Here is a 19,057-nt window from a genome sequence, read left to right as displayed (position 1 = left end):
AACTCCCTCTGTAACTGGATCCTTGACTTTCTTACAAACAGACCGCAATCAGTGAGGATAGGCAGCAATACCTCCGGCATGATTATTCTCAACATTGGTGCCCCACAAGGCTGCGTCCTCAGCCCTCTACTCTACTCCCTATACATTCACAACTGTGTGGCCAGATTCTGCTCTAACTCCACCTACAAGTTTGCAGATGATACCACTGTTGTAAGCCGTATCTCAAACAGTGATGAGTCAGAGTACAGGAAGGAGATAGAGAGCTTAGTGGAATGGTGTCATGACAACAACCTTTCCCTCAATGTCAACACAAAAGAGCTGGTCATTGACTTCAGGAAAGGGGGCAGTGTACATGCACCTGTCTACATCAATGGTGCTGAGGTCGAGAGGGTTCACAGCTTCAAGTTCCTGGGAGTGAACATCACCAACAGCCTGTCCTGGTCAAATCACGTAGATGCCACGGCCAAGAAAGCTCACCAGCACCTCTACGAGGCTAAAGAAATTTGGTTTGTCCCCTTTGACTCTCACCAACTTTTACTGATGCACCATAGAAAGCATCCTATCTGGATGTATCACGGCTTGGTACAGCAACTGCTCTGCTCAAGACCACAAGAAGCTGCAGAGAGTTGTGGACATAGCCCAGCACATCATGGACACCAGCCTCCCCTCCTTAGACTCTTGTCTTTACCTCTCGTTGTCTTGGTGTAGCAGCCAGCATAATCAAAGACCCTACCCACTCGGGACATTCTCTCTTCTCTCCTCTTCCATCGGGTAGAAGATACAGGAGCCTGAGGGCACGTCCCACCAGGCTTAAGGACAGCTTCTACCCCACTGTGATAAGACTATTGAACGGTTCCATTATACAATGAGATGGACTATGACCTCACAATCTACCTTGTTGTGACCTTGCACCTTATTTCACTGCACTTTCTCTGTAGCTGTGACACTTTACTCTGTACTGTTATTGTTTTTAGCTGTATTACATCAATGCACTCTGTACTAACCCAATGTAACTGCACTGTGTAATGAATTGACCTGTACGATCGGTTTGTAAGACAAGCTTTTCACTGTACCTCAGTACAAGTGACAATAATAAACCAATACCAGTTCCAAAAAGCTTTAATTCTACTCACAAGTTCACCAGAGTCTTTGCAGAAACAAGCAACATGAACCCCAAAATGTCAGTACTGGCTATCCAAGGGGTGTCAAAGTGAACAACAATCTAATTTGTGCTGCTCTCCTGCTCGCTCCTCACACCTGCAATCAGAGGATTGTAGACTCAGCCAGCTCCATCACAGACACAACGCTCCCCACCATCGAGGACAACTTCAAGAGGCACTGCAGCAGCATCCATCACTAAGGACCCTCATGATCTGGGACATGCCCTCTTTTATTACTACCATTGGGGAGGAGGTACAGGTGCCTGAAGACCTACACTCAATGATTCAGAAACAGCTTCTTCCCCTCCACCATCAGATTTCTGAATGGTCCATGAACACTAGCTCATTATTCTTTTATATTGCATTATTTATTTATTTTTGTAATTTATGGTAATTTTATATCTTTGCACTGTACTGCTGCTACAGAACAACAAATTTCATGCCATCTAAGTCAGTGATAATAAATCTGATTCCCCATAAAGTCATCATTGGATCCGATTCCAGGTTGCACACTCCAAAACAGAACAGTATATCCTCATCTCCCATGTCATTCTTTTTCTATTCTTCAAAATTTGTCCCTTGTAATTTATCACCACCTTCACCTCCCACAAGGATGTTAGTTTCTCCTTTACTCTATTGAATCTTCTGTAATTTTGATTACACTTATCCATCTCCATTGCTATATTAGGGAAACAATTCCAGCTTCCATAACCCCTCCACAGAAATAAAATCCCTCATCCCTGCTTTCATTCCAATAAATCCACATGCTCCTCCCCCAAGAACACAGCTCTGGCTATTCTTCGTTCTTTAAGTTAATGGGTACACCCGAGGCAAGTGGAAGACATTAGCTGCATCTTGCAGGGAGAACTGCGAAAATGATGAATGGCACCCCACCCCAGCTAGACAGATCGGGGAGAGCAATGGCAATATCCCCCTGAAGGTAGGAATACTATACCTGTGCCCAACCTTTCGATGGGTCTTACTTTTCCTTGGAGACTTTTCTACCTGCTCCCGTCTCTTAGGCGATAATTGATCCCGTTTCTTTGGCGATGAGTTGGAGTCTAGCTTCTCAGCTGTTGGTGGCGAGACCTCCTCTCGCTTCTTGGACGATCGGCCACACCTTGTATGATCCCACACCTCCTCACCGGGGCAGGGCTTGCGTTCAGGCCCAGTTCCAGACTCACTAAGGGTCGAGGAAGTTTCTTCCCCATTCAGGGCAGCAGACTTGTCTGATGAATCCATCACACAACTGAGGGAACAAAATAAAATTAAGGCTGAAATAATTTACATTTTTAAAAATTGCATCAACATCTTCATGATTGAAAACATTGAAAATATGTGCATGTTACTGAATTTATAGGAAGCCTTGACTTGCAAAAGCCTTACAGGCTCTGGGTTATGAGTCCCACTCCAGTCATCAAGGTTGCCCCAGGGATATAGTCAGTATCTTTTCCCATAGCAGGGGTATCACGAACAAAAGGGCACAAGTTTAAGGTGAAAAGGAGTTTGAAAGGGGATCCAAGGGGAAAGTTGTTTGTTTTAAATATACACAAAGAGTGGCTGATACCTGGAATGTGCTGCCAGAGGTGGTGGAGTCAAATAGCACCGCTACATTTAAGAGACATTTAGACAGGCACTTAAGTAGGCAAGGCATAGAAGGAGACATAAGAGACTGCAGATGCTGGAATCTGGAGCAAAAAACAAACTCTCCTTCCCAACAAAGTTCCTTCAAGCTGAAACAATAGATCTATTTCACCCCCCACTGATGCTGGCTGACATAGAACAACACAGCACAGGGACTCAGTCGGTAAGGCATTATCTGTAGAGGGAAATGAACAGTTGACGTTTTGGATCAAGGCCCCTCATTTGGAATGCATAGAAAGATACGGGCAAATGGAATTAGCGTGGATGCGCAAAACCTGATTGACGGTCTAAATTTTACCAAAGCAAGTAATCCACATAAAGCCAGAAAGTGCTGGAAACACTCAGCAGGTAAGGCAACAACAAGGGTGCTATTGCACAGAAATAGGCCATCATGCCCATGCCAACATTTCTGCCCAACTACACTAATCCTATTCGCCCACATTAGGACCATACCCTCCTGGAAATGGAAACAGAATTAACACAAAGACCCCACATCAGAACCATAGGCTCTTCATCAGAGATTACTTCGACCTGAAACATTATCTCTTTCCACAGATGCTACCTGAACAGTAGAATGTTTCCAGCATTTTCTTTTTAATTTCAGATTTCCAGCATATGCAGTTTCTTTCTATTTTCAAAGAAATCAGAGTGCTTGTCGTAACATGTTGATAGAGGCAAGGTTGGAAGAAAAAGAGGTTTAAGGTTCTTTGGAATAGAGAAAACACAGGCAATGTTTAACAATCCTGGACATCGCGCACATTTGGCAGGCAAGAAGCACAGCCTGATTGGGCTTTACGTCATCCAGCACAACCTGACAATGAATAGATAAACCAGACAGAGACAGAAGAGACTGCAGATGCTGGAATCTGGGGCAAAAGAGAAACTACTGGCAGAATTCAGCAGGTTGAACAGCATCTGCGAGGTGAAACGAACCATAAATGTTTCAGGTTGAGACCCTGCATTAGGAGTCCCCCGCAGATGCTGCTTCAACCGCTGCGTTCCTCCAGCAATTTGTTTTTAGCTGAAGGAGGTAACCTTGTTTACAGCTTATTGCCATGGTCACCCTATCAGAGACATCTCCTCCCCCCACCGCCATCTCTGCAGCTGAAGATCTTTTATCTCCTTCCCAACAAAGTTCCTTCAAGCTGAAACAATAGATCTATTTCTCCCCCCACAGATGCTGACATAGAACAACACAGCACAGAAACAGGCCCTTCAGCCCACAATGTCCATGCTGAACACGATGCCAAATTAAACTTAATCTCTTCCGCTTGTACATGATCCATATCCCTCCAAATTCATACATTTCTCCAACACCCTCTTAAACACCACTGCTGTATCTGCTTCCACCACCACCCCTGGCATTCTGTAACAGGCACCTACCACTCTGTAAAATAAAAACTTGCCCCACACATCCCCTTGAAACTTTCCTCCTTTCACCTTAAAGGCACGTCCTCTAGTCCTTGACATTTCTACCCTGGGGAAAGATTCTCTCTACCCTATCTATGCCTCTCATAATATTATAAATTTCTATCAGGTCTCCCCTCAGCCTCCAATGCTCCAGAGAAAACAAGTTCCAAGTTTGTCCAACACTCGTTATAGCATGCCCTCTTATCAAGGCAGATATTTGTAAAATTTCTACCCTGGGAAAAGATTCTCACTGTCTACCCTATCTATGCCTCACAATTTTATAAACTTCTCCCTTCAGTCTCCAGAGAAAACCTGCTGAGTATGTCCAGCGTTTTGTTTTGGTTTGGTTTAGCCACTAAATGAGTGCAAGTTTGCAAGCCTTGGACTCCACCTACAACAACCCCCCTCCAATGACCAACCCCAGCCTGCCAGCTCTCCCCAGGGGTGAAAGGGAGCACCACTCCCAAGGGCAAAGAGGCTGAAGGAGTCAAGATATGAAGGGGTGCAGGGGAAGGGGGGGGCTGAGCAAGAGAGGGAGGTCCTGTAGGCAGTGGGAAAAGGGTGTAATGCAAGACCAAAAAAAAGCTCACCAGCCCCTCTACTTCCTCAGGAGGCTGAAGAAAATTGACATGTCCCAGTTGACCCTCACGAATTTTTATTGATGCACCATAAAAAGTATCCTACCCAGATGCATCACAGCTTCGTATGGCAACTGCTCTGCCAGAAGAGAAAGAAACTGCAGAGAGTTGTGGACACAGCTCAGCACATCACGGAAACCAACCTCCCCTCCATGGACTCTTCTACACTGTCTACACTTCTCGCTGCCTCAGTAATGCAGCCAATATAATCAAAGACTCCACCCACCCTGGACATTCTCTCTCCCCCCCACCCGCCCCATCGGGCAGAAGATACAAAAGCCCAAGGGGACATACCACCAGGCTCAAGGACAGCTTCTATCCCACTGTTATAAGCCTATTGAATAGTTCCCTTACACAATGAGATGGACTCTTGACCTCACAATCTACCTTGTTTGACCTTGCACCTTATTGTCTACCTGCAATGCACTTCCCTGTAACTGTGCACTTTACTCTGTATTCTGTTATTGTTTTTACCCTGTACTACCTCAATGCCCTGTGTAATGAATTGACCTGTACAATCAGCATGCAAGACAAGTTTTTCACTGTACCTCATAACAAGTGACAATAATAAACCAATACAAATACCCCATACTGTTTCTAAACAATAACGCCAAGTTTTAGATTCATCCATAGGAGGAAACAGCCTCTCCACAATCACCCTGACAAGATCTGCAGGAATTTAGGTTTCAAGCAAGAAACCGCAGAGAGTTGTGGACACAGCTCAGCACATCACGGAAAACGGCCTCACCTCCATGGACTCTGTCCACACTTCTCGCTGCCTCGGTAAAGCAGCCAACATAATCAAAGACCCCACCCACCCTGGACATTCTCTCTTCTCCCCCCTCCTATCAGGCAGAAGATACAAACGCCTGAAAGCACGTACCACCAGGCTCAAGGACAGTTTCTATCCCGCTGTTATAGGACTATTGAATGGTTTCTCTGTTCGATAACATATCTTTATTAGTCACATGTACATGTTCCGTTTTTGTGACTGTTCATAACCCGATTTTGTATGTAACTCGGAACAGTGTCCACGCATGCGCACTTGGGCCAGGGATCGCTGCCGCACATGGCCCCAGCCGCACATACGCACTTGACCCAGGGATCGCGGCCGCGCATGGCCCCAGCCGCACATACGCACTTGGCCCGGAGTTGGGCCAAAGAAGGTGCACCGCCACCGTGGTAGGATTGGGGGCCGGGCCCGCTTACGAACTGACCACGAAGGTCGGTTCGTAAGTACGGGCGTTCGTAAGTCGGGGACTTCCTGTAGAGTGTTCTGGGGGCAGCCCGCAAGCGTCGCCACGCTTCCGGCGCCAACATAGCACGCCCACAACTTCCTAACCCGTACGTCTTTGGAATGTGGGAGGAAACCGGAGCACCCGGAGGAAACCCACGCAGACACGGGGAGAACGTACAAGCTCCTTACAGGCAGCGGCCGGAATTGAACCCGGGTCGCTGGCGCTGTAATAGTGTTATGCTAACCGCTGCACTACCGTGCCTTGTACACAGTAGATGGACTCTTGACCTCATGATCTACCTCACTGTGACCTTGCACCTTATTGCACTGCACTTTCTCTGTCGCTGTGACACTTTATTCTGTACTGTTATTGTTTTACCCTGTACTAGCTCAATGCACTGTGTATGGACAGGATGCAAGACCTGTACCTGGGTACAAGTGACAATACTAAACCAGTTACCTGGCCCTGGGACCTGAGCTACAGCCACTGTGAGGTTTTAACTTACAATATAACATCAACCAGGCGTCATTCACTGCAGCTGGAACCGAGCGAAGGCGCCCTCTCCCCCCGGGGAAGCCGCCTGCCTACCCTCCGGCCGAGGGCCCCCACTCCGGCTCCGGCTCCGAGCAGCCCCTCTCCCTCTCCCTCGGCCCACCGGCCCGTCCGGAACAACAACAACAGCACCGCCGATTGGCCGCCGCGCCCGAGTACCACCTCCCGCCATTGGCCGCCGCGCCCGAGTACCACCTCCCGCCATTAGCCGCCGCGATCCCCGCCGGGGATTGGCCCGGCATCGGTGCATCCAATCGGGAGGCGGAGAAGGCCGGCCTTTCATTGGGCAGCGCTGCTGTGCTCTGATTGGCTGCGGTGGAAGTGCTCTGATTGGCTGCGGTGGAAGTGTCCCTGATGCAACTTTTTAAGGAAGGAATTGTACTCTTAGCAACGAAAACCCTTCCTTATCATTGCCTTCTGTGCTTGCAAAACAAATGTTTGCAATGCATTTGCACTTTCACATCCTCTTCATGACAATTCAAGGCAGTTTACAGCCAATGCAACACTTTTTGTAAAAGTATTGCCACTGTTGTGGCAAAGTTCAGTGAATTACCACACAGCAAGCTCCCACACAGGTCAAGCTTATGTTTTAACTTACAATATAATGCTGACCTGGCGTTCGCCGTAGCTGTCACTGCAGCGGAGTGAAAGCCCTGCAAAACAAAAACAAACTGCTGGAGGAACTCAGCAGGTCAAGCGCTGCTTCAAGAAGGCAACATCCATCATCAAAGATCCCCACCATCCGGGCCGTGCCATCTTCTAGAAGCTACCGTCGGGCAGGAGGTACAGAAGCCTGAAGTCCCACACCACCAGGTTCAAGGACAGCTACTTCCCTTTAGCCATTCGGTTCTTGAACCAACCTGCACAACCCTAATCACTACCTCAGTATAGCAACACTGTGACCACTTTGCACTTCAATGGACTTTGTTTTTCCCTGTTTTAATTGCATAATTTCTTGTATAATTTTGTACAATTTATGCTTACTTTGTGTTTTTCTTGTGAATGTTGTATCTCAAATTCTATGTGACTGATGCTGCTGCAAGTGAGTTTTTCATTGTACCTGTGCACACATGTACTTGTGCATATGACAATAAATTTGACTTCGATCTGTAGAGGCATAGCCGAGGACTCATCAGGTTAAACGATAGTGAAGCTCATAAATACACCATCGCTATCCAGTAACTCTTGTCCCAAATGATGTCTTAACCATTCCCAAAATGGTCTGGAGTGTCTTTTTCTTAAATGATCTTCTGTAAAGTCAGGTCCATTATCAGTGGAGAATGCTGTCATAAATGCTTCATGCTGAGTGAGCAATGTGGCCATAAACCTGTATCCAAACCCACTGACTTGTACCTCCTCTTCTCATTACTCGGGTCATGAATTTCATACTTACCCTCCTTCCTTCCAATCTTGTTTAATTTTTTTTTTGCTTTCTCAGTTGGCAGTCAGCACTTTTTTTTAACCCAAATCGCCATATTCTACACTAGACTGTGTGTGCTCGACCTGCAGCAGGAGTGAGTGAATAGCATTCAACAACTGAAAGCCTGGATGATATTTCCAAGTGGTGTCAAGGATAACATCACCAGGTTGGTGCAGCTGGTAAGGCTGCTGCCGCAAGGTTCATTCCTGACCTTAGGTGTTGCCTGTGTAGAGTTTGCACATTTCCTGAGGTGAATAAACAGAGGCCAGAACTACTAGACTATACAACAGTTTTTCCCCCAGGCTGTCAGGGTCCAGAATACCCTGGAGGCAGTTTCAGACAAATGCAGCGTCAGAAGCCCTGGTTTACACAACAGTGTATAAGAACTCTGGCTGCTGCTGAACATGTGTATACACTTAGTGCAACACACTGAGTTCTGTATTTCTTCAGCCAACTCGGTTTTGCACTAACTCTGCACTAATTTTGTATTCTGTATGTACCATTTGTTGCACTATTTGTACTTGTAAATTATCGTATGTCCTCTGTTCTAAGTATGTCCTCTGTTGTGTGAGTCTGGGGGAAACGACATTTCGTTCCTCCATGTGTTTTGATAGCATATGGGTGAATGACAATAAAGTATAACTTGACTTGAATGGGACTGAACATATTGCTCTACAAGAAGCACAGAAAAGCTTGTCTCGAGGCATAGCTGGTTCTGGAGTACGAGTGTTCAGTACCACAGCTGGGGTGTTGTTTTGTCCTGTGACCTGTGACCAAATATCTATGGTATTCACTTTAACTGTTCATGTAAAAAGAAATATTTTATAACAACTTTCACAACCTCAGAATATCCTGACATGCTTTACAGCCATGATTGCATGCTCATTGTTGCAATGAAGAAGATGCGGCAAACAATACCTACAAGGAAAGCTTTAGTAAATAGCAATGGGCTATTAAGAAAATAATCTATTTTACTGATATTGGTTGCAAGATTACTAGTGGGACAATCTTTCCTACTCTTCTTTGCAAAGTAGCACCATGGTTCACTTACAAAAGCAGACAGGACCAACTCAGGATGTTGCAGCTTTATAAAATGCTTGTTCGGCTGCATCTGGAGTATTGCATTCAGTTCTGGTCACCCCATTATCAGATGTGGAGGCTTCGGAGAGGGTGCAGAAGAGGTTTACAAGGATGCTGCTTGGATTAGAGGGCACGTGCTATGACAATAGGCTGGACAAACTTGGGTTGTTTTCTCTGGTGCGGCGGAGGCTGAGGGGAGATCTGATGGAGGTTTATAAGATTATGAGAGGCATAGATAGAGCAGACAGCCGGTATCATTTTCCCAGGGTTAAAATGTCTAATACTAGAGGGCATGCATTTAACATGAGAGGGGATATGTTCAAAGGAGATGTGCGGGGCAAGTTTTTTATACAGAGGGTGGTGGGTGCCTGGAATGTGCAGCCAGGGGTGGTGGTGGAGGTAAATGGGCACATGAATGTGCAGAGAATGGAGGGATATGGAAATTGTGTAGTCAGAAGGGATTAGTTTAGTTAGGCATTTAATTACAAGTTTAATTAGTTCAGCACAACATTGGTTTATTATTGTCACGTGTACTGAGGTACAGTAAAAAACTTTGTTTTGCATGCATCCATACAGATCATTTCATCACATCAGTGCATTGAGGTAGTACAAGGGAAAACAATAACAGAATGCAGAATAAAGTGTTACAGTTACAGATTACAGAGAAGGTGCAGTGCAGGCAGCCAATAAGGTGCAAGGTCACGCCAAGGTAAGTTGTGAAGTCAAGAGTCCATTTTATAGTACAAGGGGACTGTTCAATAATCTTATAACAGTGGGATAGAAGCTGCACTTGAGCTTGGTGGTACGTGCTTTCAGGCTTTTTTACCTTCTGCCCGATGGGAGGGGGGAGAAGAGAGAATGTCCTCAGTGGGTGGGATCTTTGCTTATTCTGGCTGCTTTTTCAGGCAGGGAGAAGTGTAGGCAGAGGCTGGTTTTTATGATGGACTGAGCTGTGTCTTGGGTGGAGCAATTGCCATACCAAGCAGTGATGCATCTGGATAGGATGCTTTCAATGATGCATCGATAAAAATTGGTGAGGGTCAACAGGGACATGCTGAATTTCCTTAGTCTTCTGAGGAAGTAAAAGTGCTGGTGTGCTTTCTTGGCTGTGGTATCTACATGGTTGGACCAGGATAATCTATTGGTGATATTTACACCTAGGAACTTGAAGCTCTCAACTGTTCCCACCTCAGCACCATTGATATATACAGGGACATGTGCTCCGCCCCACTTCCTGAAGTCAATGACCAGCTCTTTTGCTTTGCTGACATTGCGGGAAGGTTGTTGTCATGACACCATCACTAGGCTTGCTATCTCTTTCCTGTACTCCCTCTCGTCATTGTTTGAGATCTGGCCCACGACCTTGGTGTCATCAGCAAACTTGTAGATGGCGTTAGAGCAGAATCTGGCCACACACTGATGAGTGTATAAGGAGTAAAGTAGGGGGCTGAGGAGTCTTGTCAGCGAAGGGAACATAAATAAGTTTTTAAAAAAGTGACTGGCCTGGTCATTGTCACATTGCAGTTTGTGAAATGCACGGTGATATTACACGGTCCAACCCAATATTAATTTTTCTGTCTTGCACTGTACTGCTGCCACAAAACAACAAATTTCACATCATCTAAGTCGGTGATAATAAATCTGATTCTGATTCAGAATGAGACGTACAAGATATGGTCCAGGAACAGACTGCACTGTGGCCAAGTTTGCAGATGACTCCGAGATTGGTGGAGGAGCAGGTAGTGACACAGAGAAAGAAGGTCTGCAGAAGGACTTGGACAGGTCGGGAGAGTGGGCAAAGAAGTGGCAGATGGAATACAGTGTGGGGAAGTGTGGGGGTTTTGCAGTCTGGTCGGAAGAATAAAAGGTGTAGACTAGACTCTAAGCGGAGTGAATTCAGAAATCAGAGGTGCAAGGGGACTCGGGAGTCCTGGTTGAGGAGGTTAAGCCCCAGGTCGAGTCGGCAGTAAGGAAGGCAAACGCAATGTTAGCATTCGTTTCCAGAGCACTTGAACATCAAAGCAGGGGGTGTAGCTGCTGGTGCTATCTGAGGCACTGGTCAGACCGCGTTTGGAAATATCGTGAGCAATTCTGGGCCCTGTGTCTGAGGAAGGACGCACTGGCGTTGGAGAGGGTCCAGAGGGAGGTTCTGATGAGAACCATCCTTGGAGTGAAAGGGCTTCAACATACGAGGAGTGTTTGACATCTCTGGGAGTGTAACTCGACAGGAGTTCAGAAGGATGGCAGGTGGGAGGGGATCTCTTTGGAACCTACCGCATACTGAAAGGCCTGGAGAGAGTGGATGTGGGGAGGGACATTTCTGTTCGTAGGTGTGTCCAGGATCCAGAGGTCACAGCCCCAGAATGAAGGGACATCCCTTCAGGACTGAGATGAGGAGGCATTTCCTCAGCCAGAGGGCGGTGAATCTGTGGAATCCGTTGCCATGGGGGGCGGCGGGGGGCGGGGGGGGGCGCTAGCTGTTGGCTAAACTTATGGCAGAGATTGATCAGTTCTCGATTGGCAAAGGCAGCGGAGGATGAAGTTTAAAGGTTATGGGGCAAAAGGGGTCCCGGGAAAAAAAATCAGCCACGATTGAATGGGTGAGCAGACTTGAGGGGCCGAAGGGCCCAACTCTGCTTCTGTGCTTTATGGACTTAGTCGCGTGCTGGTCACTGCCTAGGCTGTGACTCTGGTCAATGTACAGTCAGTGAGATTACACATTGTGTACCTCGGTCAAGCCAAGTTGTGTTTATCGTCACAGCCACAGGTCTGGAGAGGTGCAGGTACAATGAGACACTTGCCTTCGGCAGCTTCACAGGCTCGGGTGTACAGACAACAACTCAGAATGTAAATTGCACTTCAAGTTGTACAAGAGAGTGAAGAGAACGAGCAAAAACAGAGCAGATCGGAGGCAGCTCCACAGTAGTGCAAGAGGTGCTCCACAGTGTTCCTTTACTGAGGCAGTGATCAGGGTTGTGCAGGTCGATCCAAGAACAGAACGGTTGAAGGGAAGTAGCTGTTCCTGAAACTGGTGGTGTGAGACGTCAGGTTTCTGTACCTCCTGCCCCAATGGTAGCTGCGAGAAGATGGCATGGCCCGGATGGTGGGGATCTTTGACGACGGACGTTGGTAGATACTCCCGATGGTTGGGGAGAGATGTGTCTGTGATGTGTTGGGCTGAGCCCACTGCTCTCTGCAGCTTCTTATATTTCTGCATGTTCGAATTGCCATCCCAGACCCTGATGCAACCTGTAGAAGTTTGTTCGGTGACATGCCAAACCTCCTGGGAAAGTAAAGATGCTGGAACCTTGTGGTTGCGTCTGTGTGCTGGGCGCAGGGCAGGTCGTCTGAGATGTTAACATCCATGGATTTAAAGCTGCTGACTACTGCACAGTCCATAATGTTACATATTATGTACCTTAGCTTGCTTTTTTGGTATTGGAATTGGTTTATTATTGTCAAATGTACCGAAGTACAGTGAAAAACTTGTCTTACAAACTGTTCATACAGATCAATTCATTACACAGTGCATTGAGGTAGTACAGGGTAAAACAATAACAGAATGCAGAGTAAAGTGTCACAGCTACAGAGAAAGTGCAGTGCAGGCAGACAATAAGGTGCAAGGGCCATGACGAGATAGATTGTGTGGTCAAGAGTCCATCTTATCATACTAGGGGACCGTTCAATAGTCTTATAACAGCAGGATAGAAGCTGTCCTTGAGCCTGGTGGTACGTGCTTTCAGGCTTTTGTATCTTCTGCCCATTGGAAGGGGGGGAGAAGAGAGAATATCCAGGGTGGGTGTGGTTTTTGATTATGTCGGCTGCTTTACTGAGGCAGTGATTTATCACCCAATTGAAGAATTGTTTTTCATATCTAATTTTAATGGAATAAAATTGCCTGGAATGGAGGATTGTAGTTACATGGCGAGTTTGGATTTGGAGTAAAAGTAATACCAGAATGCAGAGTAAAGTGTCACAGCTACAGAGGAAGTGCATTGCTGGCAGACAATAAGGTGCAAGGGCCATGACGAGGTAGATTGTGTGGTCAAGAGTCCATCTTATCATATTAGGTGACCATTCAATAGTCTGATAACAGTGGGATAGAAGCTGTCCTTGAGCCTGGTGGTACATGTTTTCAGGCTTTTGTATCTTCTGCCCATTGGAAGGGGGGAGAAGAGAGAATATCCAGGGTGGGTATGGTTTTTGATTATGTCGGCTGCTTTACTGAGGCAGCGATTTATCACTCAGTTGAACAATTGTTTTTCATATCTAATTTCAATGCAATAAAATTGCCTGGAATGGAGGGCTGTAGTTACATGGAGAGTTTGGATTTGGAGTAAAACTAATACCAGAATGCAGAGTAAAGTGTCACAGCTACAGAGGAAGTGCATTGCTGGCAGACAATAAGGTGCAAGGGCCATTCTCACTGGAACGGAGGAGGCTGAAGGGAGAACTTACAGAGGTTTATAGAATTGTGAGAGGCATAGATAGCACAGATAGAGTCTTTTACCCAAGACAGGGGAGTCCAGAACTAGAGGTCTCAGGTTTAAGGTGAGAGGGGAAAAATTTAAAGGAGGTCTGAGGGGTAAGTTTTTCACACAGAGGGTGGTGAATGTCTGGAATGAGCTGCCAGAAGAGATGCTGAAGGCAGATACAATTACAACCTTTGAAAGGCTTTTGATGAGATAAGATAAGATAAGATAAGATAAGATCTTTATTAGTCACACGTACATCAAAACACACAGTGAAATACATCTTTTGCGTAGTGTTTTTGGGGGGCAGCCCGCAAGAGTTGCCACGTTTTCGGCGCCAACATAGCACGCCCACAACTTCCTAACCCGTACGTCTTTGGAATGTGGGAGGAAACCGGAGCACCCGGAGGAAACCCACGCAGACACGGGGAGAACGTACAAACTCCTTACAGACAATGGCCGGATTTGAACCCAGGTCGCTGGCGCTGTAAAGCATTGTGCTAACCACTATGCTACCGTGCCGTCCTTGAATGGTACCTTGAAAGGTACTTGAATGGGAGAGGGATGTGGGTGAGTGCAAGCAAATAGGCTTAGCGTAGTCAGACATAATGGTCAGCATGGACAAGGGGGACTGAAAGGGCCCATTTCTGTGCTGTACAATTCTATGATTCTATGACTTTAAGTTGATAAATGAGCCTTCAGTTCTTTCTCCTATACCAGGGAGATTTGGCATCCATGACACATTACCAGCAATAGCTTTGTCTGATACTCACTTTCTATGTATACTGTATACGCTAAAATATATCACTTGACTGAACCCAAAACCTCCACATTTTATTCTGTCATGCCTGCAGCACCATTTTAATTCCTCTGTGCACTGACCAGCAGGTCTGCAACCCTTCAGAATCCACACGTCAGTCAGACTGGTAATCCCTTGCACAGCAGGTGCCATTAAATATATGTTACGCCTCAATAGCTGTTCTGAGTCATGACGCTTGTGGATTCAAATTGCAGTCTATTGATCACAGTATCCAAGTGATGCTCCAAAGCAGTACCAAGAGATTGCTGCGCTGTCAGAACATGAATAAACAAAAGCAGGAGGGAACGATTTAACCTTTGTACCTGCTCCGCCATTCAATATCTTTTACCTCAGCGTCCCTAACCCCACCATCCCTGACTCCCTTAAAATATAAAAATCTATCAAAACTGTCTTGAATAAGGTTCACACTTGAGTTTCCACAGCTCCCATGCATAGAGAAATAAATGTCTTCTCAGCTCTGTCCTGAATATCTGACCCCTTATCTCAGGACTCTGTCTCTAGTTCTAGACACCCCACCAGGGCAAATATCAACTCTGCATTTACCCTGTCAAGCCCTGCAAAAATGGTGGAGGTTTCTATGAGGTTACCTCTCGTTCTTCTCATCTCAAGAGTACAGACAGAATCTGCTTAATCTCTCCTCATCAGACAAACATTGAAAAGTACCTTTTGCCTTTGTCTGAATCTTTAAACACAGGCCCTATGTGCCCATTTCAGTGGATTTAAAGAATCCCATTTTGCAGGAGAGAAGGGGAGTTATCCCCAGTGGTCCTCAGCAGAACAGGCAACATGAAATGATGGCCTTACAAGTGAGGTGTGCACTGTTAAAGGGTTGGGAGCATTTTATTTAGTGTCCCTAGTAGCATAGAACTGTGCGTGCACTGAGTCAAGGGGTGGTGGGCATAGTATTGTTTTTACTTGATGGTGTATGCCTAGTTCGTTGTGTGTGTGTGTGTGTGTGTGTGTGTGTGTGTGTGTGTGTGTGTGTGTGTGTGTGTGTGTGTGTGTGTGTGTGTGTGTGTGTGTGTGTGTGTGTGTGTGTTTTATCCCTGGTGCGATTTTCCCACGCTCGCTATAAACCATGTGCACGTGTGTGTTATTCCTGTTACCATTTTCCCACGCTTGTTTTTTGTAAATAAATCATTTACTGCCAAACTGTGTTCAGAGACCTTACTTTTTGAGACCCATTGAATCTGTTTTCTCACTCACGACACTTGGTGCTTTACTGTTTGCTGTATCTTACCATGTCCAAGCTGCCAATTTTCCCTTCTGAATTACTTGGCTCATCCTTAAGTAACATCTCTATTTTAAAATGCTCAGGATTGTTTTCAAGTCACCCTATGCATCTCTCTCAATTGCATAGTCTCCTCCAGCCATATAACCCGACACTACAATCTTTGTACGGGATTGCATCTTCAAGAGGCGGTGCCTCAGGAAGGCAGCGTCCATCATTAAGGACCCTCACCATCCGGGACATGCCCTCTTCTCATTACTACCATTGGGGAAGAGGTACAGGAGCCTGAAGGCCCAAACTCAGCAATTCAGGATCAGCTTCTTCCCCTCCGCCATCAGATTTCTGAACGGTCCATGAACACTACCTTGTTATTCTTTTTATTGCACTATTTATTTATTTTTGTAATTTATAGATTTTATGTCTTTGCACTGTACTGCTGCTGCAAACCAACACATTTCACGTCATCAATCAGTGATAATAAACTTGATTCTGATTCTGATATCATGTATACCGTTTACTCTGTGAGTTTCGTGCAAACAAGGAATTTCATTGCATCCTGGTGTATCTGACAATAAACTAATCTGACAGCCCTCAAAGATACTTGAGCCCATCTGGTTCTGATCCCATGACCATCCATGAATTTACTTGTCCTTAGCTCTGGATTTCCCTCCACTGCCGGGGGTGGTGGTAGGGGCGAATGTGATACGGTCATTTAAGAGACTATTAGATAGGCACGTGGAAGAAAGGAAATCAGAGGGTTATGGGAGGTGAAGTAGAGAGGGGGATAGAGAGGTCGACACAACAACGTGGGCCGAAGGGCCTGCACTGTGCTGTAGTGTTCTATGTTCTATGTAAGATGCTCCTTCAAGCTGTTACCTTTGACCAGGCTTCTGGTCATAGAGTCTTAGAGTTATCATCACTCCAAAAATCTCCCTTTGGAATTGGAATTGGTTTATTATTGTCACATATACTTGAGGTACAGTGAAAAAACTTTCTTGCATACTGTTCATGCAGATCAATTCATTACAACAGTGCATTGAGATAGTACAAGGTAAAGCAATAACAGAATGCAGAATATAGTGTTACAGTTACAGAGAAAGTGCAGTGCAGGTAGACAATAAGGTGCAAGGTCGTAACAAGGTAGATTGCAAGGTCAAGAGTTCATCTTATCATACCAGTGAACCATTCAATAGTCTTATAACAGCGGGGTAGAAGCGATCCTTGAGCCTGGTGGTACGTGCTTTCAGGCTTTTGTATCTTCTGCCCGATGGGAGGGGGAAGAAGAGAGAATGTCCAAGGTGGTTGGGGTCTTTGATTATGCTTTGAGACCTATTGTCAACTTCAGTTGGATAATGTTCCTGTAAATCAATTTGGACATCTTGCTACATTAAAGGTGCTATAGAAATGGATATTTTTGTTGTGGTGAGTTACTACAATGGCCATAAAACACAAGGGGCATCCTTCAAACCACATAAGGTAGTCTATTTGCAAATGTTTAGTTTCAATGTAAGTAGGTGGCGCATTTCTCAGTAGGTAAAGATTAAATTTGTTTTCTAATTTGCAAAGGGAGGTGGGGCAGAAATTGCTTAAACTTGGAAACCTGTCACGCAAGTAAAACGATTCTAGATTACATGGTATTCTGTTTCTTTGTGAGCAAACTAGTTAATGTTTGAGTTGCTGGTCACACCCCTAGCCTCCGGAACTGGCTTGGTTTGAAATGGGTGGAGTTAAGGGAAGAGGGAGTAAGTACATAAGGTCCCCTCCTTCGTCCTTTTCTAATTATTCCTCTGCATCCCACATCCCTTCTCATTCCTTCCCTTCCTGTTCAACCGTGACTTGCATTTGGCGGTGAGAGGCAGACTTTTGGAAAGAGGCTTCTGCTCGTAGGAGGAGAGCAATGAACCTGGATGGATGGCTCTAACTACAGTAAGAGACAGTTAAAACTGAATTAGAGCATGTTTTCTATTGGGGTGACAGAGTGGCTCAGCTGGTCGAGCTGCTGCCTCACAGCTCCAGTGACCTGGGTTCAATCCTGACCTTCGGGAGCTCTGGTTTCCCCCCACATCGTAAATGTGTGCAGGTTGGAAGGTTAACTGGCCGCTGTAAATTGCCACCTGTGTGCAGGTGACTGGTAGAATGTTCGAAGAGTGCTGGAAGAATAAAAAATATGTGTTACAGTAGTATTAGTGTGTAGGTCTGGGAGCTTAACGGCCGGCATGGGCTCAGTAGGCTGAAGGGCCTGTTTCTCTGCTATATCTATCTATGACTATATGAAAGAGTGATGATTTCTTTTAATGATGTTTGTCTGAGTCCTGTGACTCAGTTATTTTCAATCAGAGTAACTTATATTAAATGTTTGAAAGGCATTTGGACATGTATAGGAAAGGTGTAGAGGGATATGAGCCTAATGCAGGAAAATAAGATTAATGAAGTTAGGCATCACGGTCAACATGGATGAGGTGAGTCGAAATGGTCCGTTTCTGTGCTGTACCATCCTATGATTCTAAACCACCAAATATCATCTTCTACGATGAACCTGGCTTGTTGGCCTTAAGCTGCAGTAAGAAACAGACTGAGAACATGGTTGTATTGTTTTCAGCCTTTTGTATCTTCTGCCCAATAGGAGAGGGGGAGAAGAGAGAATGTCCGGGGTGACTGGGGTCTTTGATTATGCTTTGAGACCTGTTGTCAACTTCCGTTGGATAATGCTCCTGTAAATCAATTTGGACATTTTGCTACATTAAAGGTGCTATAGAAATGGATATTTTTGTTGTGGTGAGTTACAACAATGGCCTTAAAACACATGGGGCATCCTTCAAACTACATAAGGTAGTCTATTGGCAAATGTTTAGTTTCAATGTAAGTAGGTGGTGCATTTCTCAATAGGTAAAGATTAAATTGCAAGAGTGATTTAATGTACCACAACTATTTTTGATCAGAATTAAACCAGTAAACATTTTACGGAGTGGTATGAGGAAGCTAAAATCTTTAAGGTACTGTAATTTTGTGGTCTTGCAAACAAAGCAACAAAAGGGTTAATTTTTCCAGGGCAAAGTATTGTTTAGAATTGTGAAATAACAGATATTTACAAATATCAAATATTGTTTGGCAATGGGCTGAACCAAAAGAACCTTAAGCATCATAGAATAATAACACAGCAAAGAATTCCATTCCATATTTCATATTTGTGCCAAGAAATATTTAACTCTTTGACAGGTGTTATGTACCAGCAACAATAGAAACACAATGAGCAAGGTTTCAACATTAAAACCTATTTATTAATAACTACTTGTAATAATAAGAAAAAGACGTTAGATATCAGACGTTGACCAAAATAAACCGAAGTGTGTGTGTGGCCAGTTCCCAAACCACCAAGTCTAGGAACAGTTCTC

The 19,057-nt window shown here is 45.3% G+C and overlaps 2 protein-coding genes across 6 annotated transcripts in view; one reads left to right on the top strand and one right to left on the bottom strand.

Moving 5' to 3' along the window:
• LOC127571405 (NAD kinase-like) overlaps positions 1 to 6,822 on the bottom strand; it is a 55,926-nt gene extending 49,104 nt beyond the window's left edge. The window contains exons 1-2 of one of the 3 annotated variants that reach the window (XR_007956468.1): positions 6,596 to 6,744; positions 2,116 to 2,409 (exon numbers count right to left, since the gene is read on the bottom strand). Coding sequence is in view for 2 of the 3 variants with exons in the window: in XM_052017732.1 (XP_051873692.1) it covers positions 2,116 to 2,402 (287 nt within the window). In the remaining variant the exon portion in view is untranslated. Of the gene's footprint in view, positions 1 to 2,115; positions 2,410 to 6,595 lie in introns of all 3 variants that reach the window. The other 2 variants (XM_052017732.1, XM_052017731.1) reach the window with 2 other exon arrangements.
• A 10,636-nt stretch (positions 6,823 to 17,458) lies between these two features.
• Positions 17,459 to 19,057, top strand: part of gpr160 (G protein-coupled receptor 160) — a 42,386-nt gene continuing 40,787 nt past the window's right edge. Inside the window, exon 1 of one of the 3 annotated variants that reach the window (XM_052018148.1) lies at positions 17,459 to 17,591. The gene's annotated coding sequence lies outside the window, so the exon portion shown is untranslated. The remainder of the gene's footprint in view (positions 17,592 to 19,057) is intronic. The other 2 variants (XM_052018149.1, XM_052018150.1) reach the window with 2 other exon arrangements.

Source organism: Pristis pectinata, chromosome 6 (assembly GCF_009764475.1).
Source record: "Pristis pectinata isolate sPriPec2 chromosome 6, sPriPec2.1.pri, whole genome shotgun sequence".
In the NCBI taxonomy this organism is placed as follows: Eukaryota; Metazoa; Chordata; class Chondrichthyes; order Rhinopristiformes; family Pristidae; genus Pristis; species Pristis pectinata.
This window is presented reverse-complemented; position numbering and strand designations above follow the sequence as displayed.